This window comes from Lampris incognitus, chromosome 13 (genome assembly GCF_029633865.1).
Source record: "Lampris incognitus isolate fLamInc1 chromosome 13, fLamInc1.hap2, whole genome shotgun sequence".
NCBI lineage: Eukaryota > Metazoa > Chordata > Actinopteri > Lampriformes > Lampridae > Lampris > Lampris incognitus.
In genome coordinates this window covers 26,721,290-26,740,067 of record NC_079223.1, presented here as the reverse complement: position 1 = coordinate 26,740,067, position 18,778 = coordinate 26,721,290, and the positions used below count along the sequence as shown (strand labels likewise).

General features: G+C 42.7%; 1 protein-coding gene across 6 annotated transcripts in view; it reads right to left on the bottom strand.

The window, feature by feature from the left end:
* The window catches only part of LOC130122616 (cullin-9), a 268,978-nt gene that overhangs the window by 216,554 nt on the left and 33,646 nt on the right, over positions 1–18,778 (bottom strand). For all 6 annotated transcript variants that reach the window (XR_008811248.1, XM_056291554.1, XM_056291556.1 and 3 more), the window contains 4 exons: positions 9,263–9,417; positions 8,434–9,060; positions 6,399–6,540; positions 3,791–3,981 (listed from right to left, as the gene is read on the bottom strand). Coding sequence is in view for 5 of the 6 variants with exons in the window: in XM_056291554.1 (XP_056147529.1) it covers positions 3,791–3,981; positions 6,399–6,540; positions 8,434–9,060; positions 9,263–9,417 (1,115 nt within the window). In the remaining variant the exon portion in view is untranslated. The remainder of the gene's footprint in view (positions 1–3,790; positions 3,982–6,398; positions 6,541–8,433; positions 9,061–9,262; positions 9,418–18,778) is intronic.

Below are 18,778 nucleotides of genomic sequence, written 5' to 3'. Positions count from 1 at the left end.
AAAGAAAACTATCTAAATACAGACTGAGTGACCATAAACTTGCTGTGGAGACAGGTCAGCATAAGAAAGAATGGCTGGAATTAAACAAAAGAGTTTGTTTCGAATGTGGAACAAGAGAAGTGGAAACAGAAATCAGCTTTTTCATCAGATGTCCACAATACAACAAAATAAGAGAAGAATTCTCCCCCAGATTCAATAACTTAATCCCAAATTTCTCATCCTCATACATGACAAACTATTTTCAGCCATTCTTGGTGAAGACAGTCCTGCTGCACTTCTGGCAGGGCAGTTTGTTACTGTATGCCACAATGTCAGAAACATCCATCCATCATCCAAACTGCTTATCTTGCTCTCAGGGTCGTGGGGATGTTGGAGCCTATCCCGGCAGTCATTGGGTGGCAGGCAGGGAGACACCCTGGACAGGTAGGGCTGACTGACACACGCACGCACGCAAGTGTGCGTGCACACGCGCGCGCGCGCGCACACACACACACACACACACACACACACACACACACACAATTTAGTATGGCTACATGTCTTTGGACTGTGGGAGGAAAGCGGAGCACCCAGATAAAACCCATGCACACATGGGGAGAACATGCAAACTCCACACAGATGACGACCCCCAAGGTTGGACAACCCTGGGGTTCAGACCCAGGACCTTCTTGCTGTGAGGTGACCGCACTAACCACTGCGCCACCCTATGTATATTTATTGCAATATAGTGTTTATTCACTTTCAATTATATTGTCTATGTAAGAATATATGCTTTGGGTACATGTTTTTTTTCAAACGTTATGCCAATAAAGCTTTACTGAAGAGTGCGAGAGAGACAGAGCAATACAGAGAGAGTGACAGAGTTGGTAAGGGGAGATAATGATAGAGTGACAGCAGAGAAAGATAAAAATTAAATACATTGCAGTGAACCAAGGAAACAAGTTCCTGTTTTGGTAAAGGAGATATCAAAGGTACACTTTAAGTACTTTAGCCCGAAAAGGTGTAGCACTCTGGAAAATAACCACTAGGGGCGCTCAAAGCACACTAGATGGAAAATGAATGGGGATCAATGGCTGAATTTCACAGACCAAAAACCATCGCAGTTTTAGGTATTTATCTTTCCGTATTTTTCATTTCTATAAAGACTATGTCCATACTAAATAGAAACTTATCAAATACAACTGACATATGACATACGTATTTAGACGTGCCAAAGGAGAGGAAAAAAAACCTGATAAACTGCATGCATTTCAATAATGGCAAATGAGTGCAACCACAGATGACACTAAAGGCATAAATACAATGAAAATTTCAGGTAATTTTGTTTTACAGTGTTTGACACATTTACAGCTAAAAATTAAATAATTTTCTTGAAAATGGATCGCTATTCTCTTATGAGTGACATCATTGCATTGCACATGTACACTCACTGGCCACTTTATTAGGTACACCTTGCTAGTACCGGGTTGGACCCCCTTTTGCCTTCAGAACTGCCTTAATCCTTCGTGGCATAGATTCAACAAGGTACTGGAAACATTCCTCAGAGAGTTTGGTCCATATTGACATGATAGCATCACGCAGTTGCTGCAGATTTGTCGGCTGCACATCCATGATGCGAATCTCCCGGTCCACCACATCCCAAAGGTGCTCTATTGGATTGAGATCTGGTGACTGTGGAGGCCATTTGAGTACAGTGAACTCATTGTCATGTTCAAGAAACCAGTCTGAGATGATTCGAGCTTTATGACATGGCGCGTTATCCTGCTGGAAGTAGCCATCAGAAGATGGGAACACTGTGGTCATAAAGGGATGGACATGGTCAGCAACAATACTCAGGTAGGCTGTGGCGTTGACACGATGCTCAATTGGTACTAAGGGGCCCAAAGTGTGCCAAGAAAATATCCCCCACACCATTACACCATCACCACCAGCCTGAACCGTTGATACAAGGCAGGATGGATCCATGCTTTCATGTTGTTGACGCCAAATTCTGACCCTACCATCCGAATGTCGCAGCAGAAATCGAGACTCATCAGACCAGGCAACGTTTTTCCAATCTTCTATTGTCCAATTTTGGTGAGCCTGTGTGAATTGTAGCCTCAGTTTCCTGTTCTTAGCTGACAGGACTGGCACCCGGTGTGGTCTTCTGCTGCTGTAGCCCATCTGTCTCAAGGTTCGACGTGTTGTGCGTTCAGAGATGCTCTTCTGCATACCTCGGTTGTAATGAGTGGTTATTTGAGTTACTGTTGCCTTTCTGTCAGCTCGAACCAGTCTGGCCATTCTCCTCTGACCTCTGGCATCAACAAGGCATTTTCGCCCACAGAACTGCCGCTCACTGGATATTTTCTCTTTTTCGGACCATTCTCTGTAAACCCTAGAGATGGTTATGCGTGAAAATCCCAGCAGATCAGCAGTTTCTGAAATACTCAGACCAGCCCGTCTGGCACCAACAACCATGCCACGTTCAAAGTCACTTAAATCACCTTTCTTCCCCATTCTGATGCTCAGTTTGAACTGCAGCAGGTCATCTTGACCATGTCTACATGCCTAAACGCATTGAGTTGCTGCCATGTGATTGGCTGATTAGAAATTTGCGTTAACAAGCAGTTGGACAGGTGTGCCTAATAAAGTGGCCGGTGAGTGTACGTGTTGAAACACTGATTTTGATCATGTCCTGTTCAACGATCACAGCCAATCAGCGTTGTTTAGCATCATGACTACATTAGCTAAATTATAAAAATATCCAAGGTTGATACTCGAGTGTCCTTATAGTTTGTGTAGATTTGCACATAATACCTTCCTGAAGCTAGTAAATAAAAGCAGATTGGCAGTTGTAGAGTGACATAATGCTAATTTTTAGCCATATAGTCATGTCTCAGACCTATCTCACCGATTCAGTTTAGATGCTGTTTAGACTTACTAGTGGTAGAGGACACTCACAAATGAAGGAACAATGGAAGAGATAGCGTTCATGAGTCTTATTCAGGAAAACCATCTCAAAAATACTAAGAGATACACCGCTCCACTTTTTTTCAGTTCTGATCTGACACTTATACCTGAATTTTTATATCTATTGATACCGACACCAATACCAGAACTCTTTTTTCTTGAATGTTGTTGGTGTTGTCATTGTTTTTTCTGTTGTTGTTGTTGTGTGTAAGGGTACATGAGGCTGCAGTAAACCACATAACACTTATTACAAGAACAAAAAATATTCAAAAATGCATTAAATTTAAATTTATTCCAAAGCAATTTATTTGAACTGTAGTTTAAGTAGGCTGCATATACAAACAGGTGTAGAAGGGCAAATTGCTATGGCAACTCCTTTAATGTTTTGAAAAACTTGGAATAAATCAAGTGCAAAGCAATGCATAACAATATGGGGACTACTGGATATGTGTTAACTGTTTAATTACTAATTAATTGATTTAGAATAGAAGTGCAGATGACACCGTCAGTGGCACAGACGTCACCTACAAACCTCCAGGACAAAGTTTGCCTTATGGACGATCACACCTTCTACTCAGTTGAACCTCCTTTCAAAGTGCACTTCCTGATCACCAGAAGACACCACTGACCTCTGACCACTTTCAAAACAGAATGCTTCTTTTCAGAAAGACTCTTTCCTTATCACCCCAACACTTATTCACAAATTGGAGTCCCTTTTTAGTGCTTTGATGCCTCTTTGTATTTTTATGTGCTTTTAACTTGTATGAGATTTCACAAACTGTCTTATACATAAAATCAAGATTTTGTTTAGCTCCAGGGACAGTGATGGGCTTGTTCAAACCTGGTCTTTGAGGCTCTGCTGCAGGATGCTGGTGACCTCCTGCTGCTGTTTGGGCTCCAGTTTCTTTACAAAGAAGAGGAGCTCCCACCATTCAGCCCGGCTCAGACAGAGGCCCTCGGCCTGCTGGCCCTGTGACAGGTAGGGCAGGGAGTAAAGACCCCCCGGTGGTTTGGAAAAGAACGTCTGATTGACTGTTGACACAAGACAATATCAGAGATGATTACAACCGATGAACAAACAGCTAACGTTGATTTTTTCTTTTTTCTGAAACATGGGTTTCAGGAAACCAAATTATTATATTTCTCCTTTGCAACTTGTAACACTGGACCTATACAGAGTTTTCAAATAACTCCTCACCTTTAAAAAAAAACAAAAAAAAACACTATGCTGGGCTTTCCCACCTGTTACTGACAACTTTCATTTTGGTCACATGGTGCATATTAATCACTCAAATTCTGTGAATGGTCAGACAATATGTATTACATTCAGCTTCCTATGACAACGTGGCATTTTGAATCAAATTCCCACAAATGTATAAGTAGCTTATTAACCCAGCCACTAAGGATGGACAAGCCAGTGCATTCTTGGTGCCAGTTCCAGGCCTGGTAAAATGGGGAGGGTTGTGCCAGGAAGGGCATCCGGCGTAAAACCTTTGCCAAATCAAATATGTGGATCAAAAATCAGATTTCCCTACCAGATTGGTTGAGGCCCAGGTTAACAACAACCACCACTGGTACTGTAGGCCAGCAGAGTGCCGATGGAAACTATGCTACTGTTGGGCGAAGGAGAAGGAAAGGAGGATGGCATGTCCAGAGGCAGTGGGAGAGGAAAGAGGCTAAGGAGTGTGGAGGGGAGAGTTTGAATATTGCCACTATGACTGGTAATGGGAGAGAGCTGGCTGATATGATGGAGCAAAAGAAAGCAGATATACTGTGTGCAGGAGACCAAGTGAAAGGCGAGTAAAACCAGGAGCATCGGAGGTGGATTTAAACTCCTCTACAATGGTGCAAATGGGAGGAGAAATGGGGTAGGGTAATTTTGAAGGAAGAGTATGTCAAGAGTGTATTGGAAGTGAAGAAAGTGCTGGACACAGTGATGAGTCTGGAGCTGGAAATCAAAGGTGTGATGATGAATGTTATCAGCGCATATGCCCTGCAAGTTGCATGTGAGATGGAAGAGAAAGAAGAATTCTGGAGTGAGTTGGATGAAGAGGTGGAGAGTATACCCAGGGAGGAGAGTGGTGATTGGAGCGGACTTCATGATTCGCGGTGAAGACCTCTAACAGAAGCAACCAAAAGTAGTAGTAGTAGTAGTATAAGTAGCTTATCAAAATCAGAATCATGTTTATTGGCCATGAAGGTTTGCACAAACATGGAATTTGACTCCAGTTTCGTGGCTCTCTCAGTGTACTTAACGTAGAATAACAACACTACAACACAATCTTCAGATATATACACAAGGATTGACTACAGGCAAAATAAGAGGTGATAAGGTGTGATGGTGCAGAGAATATATGAGAGATGCTGAAAGAGATGTTAGCAGGTTACTTACATATATGCCTGAGGTAGATGGACATGCCAGAACGCACCAGTATACGTACAATGTACAATACAGTATATACAAAATGGTTGATTTATCGACACTGTTAAGCATTAATGTGAATGACAGCCTGTGGAAATAAACTGTTTTTATATCTTTTTTATTTTTATTTTTTTTGTGCACAGTGCTCTGTAGCACCTGCCAGAGGGGAGGAGTTGGAACAAGCTGTGACCAGGGTGTGATGGGTCTGCAGTTACATTGCTTGCCCGTTTCCTGACTCTAGAGATGTGCAAGTCCTGAATGGAAGGCAGGTTGGCACCAATGATTTTCTCTGCAGACTTAACTGTCCGCTGTAGTCTGTCCCTATCCTGTCTGGTGGCCGAACCAAACCAGACAGTGATGGATGTGCAGAAGACAGACTGGATTACTGCAGTGTAGAACTGAATCAACAGTTCTTGAGGCAGGCTGAATTTCTTGAGCTGGCAGAGAAAGTACATCCTCTGCTGCGTGTTTTTGATGATTGTGTCTATATTGAATGCCCACCTTAGGTCCTGGGAGATTGTGGAACCCAATCTGTAGGTTTTCATCATAGACACCATGCTCTTTATTATTATTAATTTATATCTCTGAAACATTGGAAAATTGGAAGCTGAAACATTTCTTTCTTGGCAGAGATAAAAAAATTCCAAAATAAATATCACAGAGTAGTGAAATTGTGACTTTTACTACAATGGTAGACTAAAGTCATGGTGTTTAAGTGGACTTGTACTACTCTGGTGTCATTCTTTACACAAATTTTGATCCCGAGTTGGATTTGCCTTCTTAAAGTCTCGGACTTGAGTCAGACTCGTTCCCCTAAAAACTTGGTCTGGACTTGGTCTCCACTTGGTTGGTCGTGACGACAAAGCTAGTAGTTAGACAGGTTGGCAGTAGAAAAACAAATTCTGTATGTCTGAAGGAGTTTGTGTGACAACAGCATAACTATTTCCTCCAAGCCCTCTAAAGCCCTGTTGAATTTAGAGGGCTTGTAATTAAACACATTCATAACAGTCATGCCAGAGTGTCTCACCAGCTGTGAGTTTGAGTGTCTCTGTCAGGGAGGAAACCTTTTCCTGGGTCTCCTTCTCAGCCTGGGTGTTGGACCCATTCCCCAAGATCTCCACCATGTGCCAGTGGACCCAGTAGGTTCTAGAAAGAGAGTTCCAGTATACCTAGACATAAAATAACAGACAGAAACAAAAAAAAAATTTTTTTAAAAATCAGAATGGCTCACAAACTTGATCTTAACCACTTTGAAAGTGGTTTGAAGGTTCGTTCCTGATGGGATTTCAGCATCTCAGAGACAGTAGCCCTCCAGGGATTTACTGAGAATGGTGCATTAGACAAAAAGACGCTCAGTCAGTGGCAGTTCTCTGGACAACAGAAGACATGACAATCTTAACATGGCTCCAGAAACATGACAGTAACCTCAGTTTACTCCACAGACCTACACAGTCCCAGCACTCAATCCACAGAGCTCCACTGGAATAAAATGGAATGACAAGGTCACTTTAAGGTCATCCTTTAATACCTATTTTTAGATCTGTCTGTCCCTTTTTTATTGTAACTGACTGTACAGCTTTGTAACCATTTCTGTGAAGTGTTTTTATCTTAGTGACAGAAAAATAGTCTTCATAGACAGTATTCATTAAACATTTATTAATGAGAGTGTACTCAGAGAGTACACGAATAAGAACTTCTACTCAGAGTAATCCTACTGCCTAGTAGGATTACTTCAGACGATGGCTCTTCCTTTACTAACTTGGTCATGATGTGGCACGCAGCCATTGAGGTTAAACTATTAAAGAAGAGTTTCAGTTTCAAAACATGTCCGTGAGCCAGGTCACAATCATCTAACAGAGTTGCATCATTATAGAAGGGGTGCTTTCACTTTTGATTTCTTATAATGTTGCAAATAAACGAACTGAGACTTTCTGCTGCTCCTCTCAGTTTAAGTCCATCTGGAACAGTCTCAACGGATACACCAGGACCAGGACAGACCCAGGTGTTCTGGCATGCTCTAAGAAGTTGGACACCATTCCCCATTCCATCAGGTTAACAATTCCAATATTTTCCGATCACTTAGAGCTGCTGTTAGGAACAGCATCTTTGCCTTCATGGCTAGACCAAAGAGCAGAAGCCCGATGAATGTACAGAAAAAGCAGATCCCACCTACTAGTAGAATAGAACTGAATAGAATAAAACAGAATAGTACTGCTGCTGCAGTAAGCATTCAAAAAGCAGCCATCTGCTGCAAAATTTTCACACCATCTCACACTGAAATCTAACCTGGGGATTGAGTGACAGATAATGATGCCCTTAACAGTAAATGTGGCATTATGGTTACTAGTGTGACAACACTGAACAGTAAAAGGAAATGTACCAGTCAGTATTGCACCAGCAGATGTTTACAATAGAACTGACCCTCCAAATGAAGAGGACCATAGAGAGTAATATTTCATCAGACAAAAACTGTATCAGCTTGTGGACGGTTTACTGTGACGTAACCAGTTTTTAGACTGTTTACAATGTTAAAGTGACTGTGCATCATAGTGGTTTTGACTTCCTTCTTATGCTAAATTCCATTCAACTGAGGAAGTTGCAATTTTCAAAATCCGGCTAGGAATAATGCCATGAAGGAGCCTCTTGAAGTTGGAATTCCAACCTGAGAACTTGGAACTTTACAAAGATCCAGCTGTCTGATATCACGGAACAGGAACATATACACTGAACCAGAAACACTTTGCTTTTATCATTCATTTAAATTTTGCAGTCTGAGTTCTAGTTCTGGCCTTGTGTGATCTTAACTTTACTGAAGCATCTGTGTGTTAACTATGTAACCCCATATAATGAAATTGACTAGTATAGATGCTCTGTATGCTCATTAGTTTTGCGACTTTAACTTAAGTAGCGAATACCCTCTCTACAAGTATCACACTTTCTCTACATGTCAGTGGTCCTTCCTGTTTTCTCTAAACTGAGCCTCTGGAAGGCTTTTAATTTGGGGGGGGGGGGGGGCTTTCACATTAAATTCCTGAGTCCCATGTTGGATGTGATGTTCTCACCTGGACAGGGGGAGAACCATCATTGCTGTAGCGAAAGTCACCTTCGTCCCCAGCACTGACTTCCTCATAATCCTCCAACATGCCAACCAGCATGCCACTCTTCAGGTTGTCCTGGACATATTCCACGTAAGCTGAGCGGCTGGCAAAGTCTGTGCGAGTCTTAAACCCGTTTCCAGTCTTCTTCTTGGGCGGGGCAATGGTGGGTGGGGTTATGAGAGCACCAGAAGACAGAGCAATGGGGGAGGCAGAGAAACGAGGCTGGAAGATTGAACGAAGGATAGGCCGGGGTGCTTCCTCCCCCTCTTCCTCCTCATTCAACCCTCCTCCCTCTCTTCCCCGGGAAAGCCCCAGAGAGCCATCAGGTGGCTGGCGGTTCCGGTCCCAGCCCATGACCCGGACCAGCTCCGAGATCAGGTTGGCCATTGCCATAGTGAAATCAAACTCTCGCTGGACTCGCACTCGCTCCACCTGGTGGTTGCTGCCTAAGGAAGATATGGAAGACAAGGAGGAAGGGCCGCAGTCTTGTCGCTCATAGCTAGACTCCACCCCTGCTGTGTTGAGGTGGTCCATCAGAGACGTCACACACAAGTAACGTTTGACCAGAGAGAACAGCAGCTTGCCTGGGATCTGATGACACAAAAATCAAAGCATAGAGCAAAAATACTTCAACCAACCTAACTAAACTCCTTAGAGCAAGGCACCATCACTACCAGGGTTCTAGGTCCTATTCTAATGACATATGCTGGGTTAGCGTGGCAAGCTAATAGATTTACACCTAAATAAATGTCAGAGAGAGAGAGAGAGAAAGTATGTGTGGTCCAGAGCACACCTGAGGCAAGTGAATCCCTTCAAAGGAGATGCCATGCTCCTCAGAGGAGGTGGTCTCTGCAAACAGTTCCAGCAGAGTGTAGCGGTTATCAAAGTCCATATGCTGCTCAATGCCATCCTGCTGACTGAGAGACAGCAGCACATACGCACGACTTCCTGCAGAGAAAAAGACAGTTGACACTGAAATTATCCATCAACACTTTTACAACTCTAAGTAACAGAACATTCACAGTTAACACAACCACAGTGACTTTCCATGTCAATCCAATACACATTTCATAATATTTCAACACATGTATTTAAGCCTCCTACATGTGCATGCATGCATCCATGTGTGTTTGTGTTTTTAGGGTGTGGGTGGGTTTTTTTAACGAATGACAGCCAGAATGGTAGATCAGAAGGCACGCCGTTTCCAGGTCAAACTTCACAGAAAACAAGGTAAAGTATTGACAGCTGACTTAGTTGTAGACATACAATCCATTCTCAAATACTGGAAACATTACATATTTAAATCATTTCTAAAATTATTATCATATTCCATTTAAAATCCAACAGCCTGGGTGTTCAGCTCCCTGGTCTAAAAGAACTAAAATCAAGCAGTCAACTCTGTCTGCAGTTAGCAGTAGGTCATTAGTGACCTTAAATAGAGCTGTTTATGGTACTATGAAGTGCTCTAAAACCAGACTGCAAACTATTAAAAACATTATTAGTGTTCATAAAAGAAATCAACTGAGAAGAAATTAACTCTCTCCAGAACCTTAGATAGAAAAGACAATTCGGAGATTGGTCTGTAGATCCCCTGTACTCAGGTACAGGGGATCTAAATTAGGTTTCTTCAGCAATGGGTGAACAATGGCATGCTTAAAACTGTCTGGAAAAGAACCAGAAGCCAGAGAATTATTAAGAATTTGCAGAATAACGGGGCTGATAGTTTAAAATACCTTGAGCAGCTTAGTGGGAATGATGTCTAGGATGCAGAGGGAGGCGTTCATATTGGAGACTGTACTCTCCAATAATGAAATTGTAATTGTTTGAAACTGGGTGAAAAAGGCAAACTTAACATGCGGAATGGAACGAATGCAAGAGCCTGGCTGGATTTGGGACCTAATATTCTCCATCTTATTTACAAAATGAGTGAGAAATTTTTCAGACAACTCAACATTATGTTCAAAACGAGAAGTGGAGGGACCATTAATAACAGAATCAATTACCGTGAAGAGAACTTTAGGGTTGTGGTTATTTCTTGATATTAGTTCAGTGAAGTACGCTGATCTCGCATCCTTAACTACCTTCTGGTAAATTAACATTTGGTTTTTAAGGGTGTTATGTGTTAATTCAGACTTGTTGACCTATTTAATGATCTGAACATACTATACATCAGATTTGCATGAAAAATAAATACTAGGACCAGTGGTGCCCCCAGAATTTTTTCATAGGGGTGGCCAAATCGGGCCACTGAAAATCTTGGGGTGGCACACCAAAACCAAAAGCCATGACTGAATTTCAGGAATTCTATGATGCTGTTGTAGTACTGAATAGGCTAGTTGAAAACTGTCAATATGAGAGTTAAGGAATTACATACTGAAATACTTTGGTTTCTTATTTTTTTTACAGTTAATGTTACTAAATATCTGATGTGCATAGGCTAATAGTACAGTTAACATTTTGAGTTCCACAACAATTCTGTTTTAATGTGTTATGTAGCTGTATATACTGTAACGTGTTAGACGATTCATTGTTATATTGTATATGTGTGACGCAGTGACGCACGATCAAAAGCGGCTGGCTGCCTGGCTATGCATTTGTTATTTTCTTTGACATGAATTATTGTGAATAATATACATTATTGATTTAAATGAAGAGCACCTAATGTAAAATATCAGATAGAAGCATATTCTGCATATTCTACTCGTGGCTGGGGGGGCCAGTGAGGGGGCCAGGGATAGTATCAGGGTGGCCGTGGCCACCCCTAGCCACCTCTTGGGGGCGCCACTGACTAGGACCTTAAACAGCCCAAACATAGGTGGTGTACATGTAAACCTCTTTTCTAGTCTGGACCTCAATCCTGACCGGGCTCATGTGGATCCTCCTGCTCCAGAGGTGCTATATGGGGTCCGTCGTCCTGTGCTCTGAGGGCTGACGGAGCAGCGGCAAGTTGGACCCTCCCTTGACCTACAGCCCAGGACAACTGACCCGGTTTGCCCCTGGTGTCAGCCAGCAGCCCTGTGTGTATTTCTATGCATACACTTGATTAATAATGCTGTTGCGTCTGTCAGCTGTGTGTGTGAATATGTGGCCGCCGTGCCAGGCTATGCAATGCTGTTAACGTTCGTCTTTGTGCCTGTAACATACCTCTGATGATGTATAAGGCTTGTATGATTAAACTGTGGTGCATTCAGGCAAGTATAGTTGTAATGGCTTATTTTGGTTGAGTTATGCATTTCAGAACCTGTTAAATATGATTGGTCTTGGACAGGTTAGGTCCACCTGATTTTCTCTGTGCCCACCAACACTGGGATTTCTGCCTACACTACAGCCTTACACAGCTGATCTTTTCCATACATACACCTTCACCTCATCCCTCACTCCTCTCAGGCTGGTCCTACTTTCTCCATCTCATCAGCCAAATGTCACTCTCTTGACTTCAGACTGTGGAACAGTAAGACAGCTTGAACGCTGCTGTTTTCACAACTTCCTGAGCATCTCCATGACAACCTTATGAAACATTCCAACGGCATGATGGCAACGAGAAGAACTGCACATCTCTCTATTTGCTCCTCTACAACCTTCCAGCTCTATGTCTGATGGCACATAACAGAACAATTAAAGATGGCTCTTCAAGTCATGTGACCAGACCCCGCCCACATTGATTCTATTTCACTACATTGCATAAGCTCTTGATGACATGTATCATGTTTCCCACTCAGCTGACCTGGTTCTGCTTTTCCTAAAGACTTTTGGTGAATTTGGTGTTTCCATTCAAGTTCTTTTCTTCACAACTTTTAACATGCATAAAAGCAGCTTGATCAAAATATGGCTACTCTTGAGTTCTACATTTAAAAGATGTACCTTATTGTCCCCTTTGGAAATTTTTTTCTTTTTTTTTTTGGACTCGGTGTCGCTGCATTTAACATACGTATATAAGTTCATAGGCATACAATATAACCAACCACATTATATGCATACATACTCTCAATATACATACATACTGGTTATACACCTACATAACCAGTAAAACCACAGCCCCTCATATAGTTTGATGTAGTTTGTTATTCATTAGACTGACTGTGTTAGTTTTGGTCCCAGGTTCTGTTTTTACAAGGGTGGAGTTGTTTACTGCTGAGCCACAATGGCTGCTACATCATGTTTGTAGTCCCAGATAAACAGCGTCAACAGGTCTGTCTCTTTGTCTCCTACATCCAACTGTAACACAACACGGTTCTACTGGAAGATTGACTATCTGTCAAACATGATCACAACGTCATCATGTCTGAAATGGATAAAACAGCGAGAAAAGTCACAGACTGCAGCTAACATTACATTACATTACAGTCATTTAGCCGATGCTTTTATCCAAAGCGACTTACAATAAGTGCATTTAACGTAGGAAATCAGGAGAACTACTAGTCATCAGAGGTCATAAGTGCATCTAAACAAGCATCTAAGAGCAAAACCCGTGCTAAAGTAAAAGTGCAAGAAAGAGATTTTTTTTTATGAGTGAATACAATAAGTGCTAAGAACAAGTAACAGGGTAGTAGTTCTTAAAGAGGTGAGTTTTCAACCTGCGCCAAAAGATGGGCAGCGACTCCGCTGTCCTGAAACCAGTGGGGAGTTCATTCCACCACTGTGGGGCCAGGACAGAAAAGAGCCGTGACCGGGTTGATTAGCAGCAAGGGCCTCTGAGCGATGGGGCAACCAGGCGCCCCAAGGCAGCAGAGCGAAGTGGTTGGGTGGGGGTGTAGGGCTTGACCATGGCCTGGAGATAGGAAGGCATTGTTCCTTTCACTGCCCTGTAGGCTAGCACCAGAGTCTTAAACTCGATGCGAGCAGCTACTGGGAGCCAGTGTAGAAACATGAGAAGGGGAGTTGTGTGGGAGAACTTAGGGCGATACAGCTAACAGCTAACAGCTGTATTGTTCCATCAAGTGACAAACCGTTCAGTTGAGCAGTATCATTCGGTTAGCAGCCATGCAAAGCACCTTATAGCCCTTCCACCGATGCGGTACCGGTGCCTAATCTAGAACCTATTCGAAGCATTCCCACTGAAAAAAAGATTGATGCTAGTGCCAAAAAGCTGGCACTGGCACAGCTCCCCAAAATTGCTGGCCCAGAAGTTGGATCCACTGATGTCAGTGGCTATGGGTGGGGCTACCGCAAGAAATTCTCTGCAATTTTGATAAAACATGAAGTAGCAATGAAAAGTCGAGCCAGCAGTGGCATGTGGAAGAGACCAATGCTTTGTTGGCACTCTAGGTCTCCAGAGAAATGCAAGAGAAACTGGCAGGAACTGTGAGGAAGAACAAGGTATATAAGGAAATAAGAGCAGGGCTCGAGATAGTTCAGTACAACAACGGAACAAGTCACAAACAAACTGAAAAAGGTAAAGGATTATAGAGATCATAAAAAGAACTGTCGAAAAGTGGTGCAGGAAGGAAGAAATTACAAATCAGGCTAAATATTGATCTACTGGATAACATACTAGGTCAAAGACCAGCTAATGAGTGACCAGTGCATTAAATTCAGTGACCGCAATGCTAGAAGCAAATAGGCAAAGGCACAAACCAGAAATCAGCCACATCAGGAGGATTCAAACGCTAATGAATCAAAGTAAGTTTTGAGTCAGGACTTAAAAGAGTTGATAGAGGGGGAAGATCTAATAGGGAGGGGAATAATGTTCTACAGTCTAGGGGCTGCAACTGCAAAGGCGCAGTCACTCCTGAGCTTATGTTTAGCTCGCGCCACAGTCAGGAGTCTCGTCAGCCAACCTGAGGAACCTGGAGGTAGAATAAAGAGTTAAAAGGTCTGCGATTCAGGGGATTAGATCACAAGATCTAATCCCCATGTTACCTCCAGCTTGGTTGGGCATCCTACAGACACAACTGGCCGTGTCTGCGGGTGGAAAGCTAGATGTGGGTGTGTGTTCTGGTCGCTGCACTAGCGCCTCCTCTGGTCGGTTGGGACCCCTGTTCGGAGGGGGGGGGGTTGGGGGTAATAGGGTGATCCTCCCACACGCCACGTCCCCCTGGCAAAACTCATCACTGTCAGGTGAAAAGAAGCAGTTGGCAACGCCACGTGTATCAGAGGAGACATGTGGTAGTCTGCAGCCCTCCTCAGATCAGCAGAGGGGTGGAGCAGTGACCAGGATGGCTCAGAGGAGTAGGGTATTTGGCTGGGTGCAATCGGGCGAGAAAAGGGGGGAAAAATCACATATATATATATATATATATATATATATATATATATATATATATATATATATATATATATATATATATATATATATATAATTTTAAAAAGGTCTGCAACTTAGGAGGGGGCCAGCCCATTTAGGGCTTTATAATCAAACAGGATAACCTTAAAATCAATTCTGAACCGCACAGGAGTCCAGTGGTGAGAGGCCCTCTTCCAGGTAGCTGTAACCCCAGCCACTGAGGATGCACAAGCCAGTGCATTATTAGTGCCGAGGGTTGCATCAGGAAGGGCATCCAGTGTAAAACCGTTGCAAAATTAAATATGCGGATCATAAACCAGATTTCCATACCAGATTGGCTGAGGCCCGGGTTACCAACAACTGCCAAAAGTACCGTTGGCCAGCAGGGTACCGGTGTAAACTATGCTACTGTTGGGCCAAGGAAAATGGGATTACGTTAAGGATTGGCTCTGAGCCCTTTCATGTTTGCAATGGTGACAGACAAGTTGACGGACGAGATCAGGCAGGAGTCTCGATGTTCGTAGAGGACACTGTGCTCTGTAGTGAGAGCACGGAGAACAAATTGAGGAGAGAGAGAGAGCTTGGTGAAGTGCAGATATGCACTGGAGAGAAGAGGAATTAAAGTCAATCAGAGCAAGACGAAATACATATGTATGAATAAGATGGAGGACAGTGGAATAGTGAGGATGCAAATAGAGGTGACGAAGGTAGATGAGTTTAAATACTTGGGATCAACGTTCAAAGCAATGGGGAATGCAGAAGAGAGGTGAGGAAGAGAGTGAAGGCAGGGTGGAGCGGGTGGAGAAGAGTGTCAGGAGTGATTTGCGACATAACAGTACCAGAAGGAGTTGAAGGAAAGGTTTACAACAGGGCTTGGCAACCTATGACACAAGTGCCCATGGTGGAACGTGAGGCCATTAACATAGGTACATAGTGCAATTCAATAAGAAATATTTTTTATATACTTTTTTGATTAAAAAAACTTTTTATATAAATTATAGCCTAATGGTGAACTAAACCCATCCATTCATTATCTTAACCGCTTATCCTGCTCTCAGGGTTGCGGGGATGCTGGAGCCTATTCCAGCAGTCATTGGGCAGCAGATGAGGAGACACCCTGGACAGGCCACCAGGCCATCACAGGGCCAACACACACTCGCACACACACCCATTCATTCCTAGGGACAATTTAGTATGGCCAGTTCACCTGACTTACATTTCTTTTGACTGTGGGAGGAAAACGGAGCCCCCGAAGGAAACCCACGCAGACAAGGGGAGAACATGCAAACTCAAAACAGAGGACGACCCGGGATGACCCACCAAGGTTGGACTACCCCGGGGCTCCAACCCAGGACCTTCTTGCTGTGAGGCGACCGCGCTAACCACTGCGCCACCATGCCGCCTGGTAAACTAAACAAACAATTAAATTTAAAATACTGAAATAACTAATTAAGTCTTAAAATACACCATTGTTTTTGGCAGCAAGAGAGCGCACACAATTGTTGTGGTATATCAGCCCCCTCCTCCCCCCTCCCTCTGATCTGCCCACAAGCACAGCATTACAGTGGTAGTGAAAACGTAGGATAGCTAGCTAGCTTTCTTTTTTGCTTTATGTCAAGAACAACGGAGGATGGCGGTAGCAATGTTGTCTAATATTCCCCTCTTTCAGTCATATTGGACAAATGAATTCGGATTCATTTCGCAAAAGGACCGAGCTGCGTGCACTCTCGGCTGCGAAAATGTTGTGTGTTGAACTTCAAGTGTAAAATGTCATTTTGAAACAAGACATGAAAAAACTTCAAAGATAAAGCTGATAAAGCTGAATCAATCAAGAGGGCAGTGGCCCAGTGCGGGAAGCAAAGCATCACGTTTACAACCCGATGTACCACCAAAAACCAATACAGAGGGCAGTTATGAAGTTGTGCAGTGCATTGCTTAACACAAGAAGCTATTCTCGAAATGGAGAGTATATAAAGGAGGCTTTCCTCAGCAGTTTGCTGGTCATATTTGATGGGTTACCAAACAAAGACAGGTTTCATTTACAGGATCAAAGAAATGCCCATTTATGGGAGAACTGTAGAGAGGCACATTACAGACATGGCTGAAAACATAAGGTACCAGCAAACTCTTGCACTGAAAGACACATCAGTATTCATTGTAGCTCTTGACAAAAGTGTGGCTATAAACAATGTTCTATGTCTAGCCTAGCAGTGGTTACCAGATATTGCAACAAACAAGGGTTGCACTAAATTGGTAAGATTTATTTTTCTTTTGTGCCCTAGTAATTTTCATACATTTACACAATTAATAAAGTGTATGCGCGCGCGCGCGTGTGTGTGTGTGTGTGTGTGTGTGTGTGTGTGTTTCGCATGGATCTTCTGGCATGTGGCAGGGAGACAAGCAGCAACAGTAAATAAATAAATGCTCATTATGAAAATGAACTGGCACTCAGGGCTGTGATTTTCTTTAAGTGGCACAGAACAGCCAAAAGGTTGCTGACCCCTGGTTTACAAGATGGTAGCGAGACAAGCTATGTTGTATGGTTTGGAGATTGTGGCACTGATAAAAAGACAGGAGTTGGAACTGGAGGTGGCAGAGCTGAAGTTGGGAGTGATGGAGGAGGACAGGATTAGGAATAAGTATATTAGAGGGACAGCTCAGGTTGGACGGTTTGGATATAAAGCAAGAGAGGAAAGATTTATATGGTCTGGACATGCGTGGAGGAGAGAGGCTGGGTATATTGAAAGGAGGAGGCTGAATATAGAGCTGCCAGGCAAGAGAAAAACAGGAAGGCCAAAGATGAGGTTTATGGACGTGGTGAGGGAGGACATGCAGGCGGCAGGCATGACAGATAGTCCATGGGCCAGAGCCCAAAATTTCCTATTTCGGTACACTCAAGGTGGCAAAACTTACTTATAATTTTTGAAAGGATCCATGTCTGTAGATGATATTTTGGTATGATAACCATTCCTGAGTGGCAGCTGTATCACAGTTATCAGCTCATGAAGTTAACCACCCCCTAAAGTAAATTGCATTTTAGACGCTGGTGCATATCCTGGTTTAGCCTCATGGTCAGGACATTTTTCAATGTTCTATAATATTGTCTTTGGTATCATTTTAAAGGGGACCTTCTTAGCTTTCATTCAAGCCCTGTTATGGATATTTCTCACAAATATAGAGGTCACTTGAGCTCTTCAACCCGTCAATAACACACATCTTTCTGCAATGTACGCCTAAACTATATACTTTCTTTTAGCCCTGTGGCATCTAGGAATATCAGGGACACAAAACACAAAAACTGGAATACTCACAGGACTGTAAAGATTCAGGAAATGTATAATATACCCATACTATTTCATTGTGTGAGGTGATTGTGAACCTTAAATGAGAAGGGCATTATTACTAAGAAACTAACTAGACCAAAGCCAGTTAGTCCATGGGTCAGACCAGATATCGATATCACCCAAGGTGACACAACTTCACTGGTGCCATTTTATTTGGTACACTAACAGAAGTAAAATAATACATGATAACCTTTCCAAATGAGCAGCTATTTCATTTTTCTTTCAGGAAACCTGTTTCTGTGCCTCTCACGATTGTGTATTTGCCCAGATTTTTACAAATATAGCATTTCAACACCCCTGGTACTGATTAGCCTAGCTTAAACTCTGGGACAGTTCTTAGTTGGCCAACAACCAAGGATAACCAGTACTGTGTACTTCCATTCATTGTGCTAAGCTAGGCTAACATGCAGCCAGATAGCTTTCTACTAAACACATATAGAGGAAACTGGTATCTATCTTCTTGTCTCACTCTGGAGAAGATTGTAAGCTAATTTCCCATAATGTTAGCATGTTCTTTTAATGTATATGTTAATATGATTAGTTAAAGTGGCTACGAGGAACTTTCATCTTGTGTTGATTTTAGCGGCCTCATGTGGACAAAATACAGCTGTTGCATAGCAACTAGGTAATGTATCTATTTGTGGCTATGTAAGATAAATAATGGTAATAAGACGCTGGTGAAGCAAAGTAAACTTTGTTTTAGTAGTGTTCATACACCTAAGTTACATGTATTTGTTTGTAT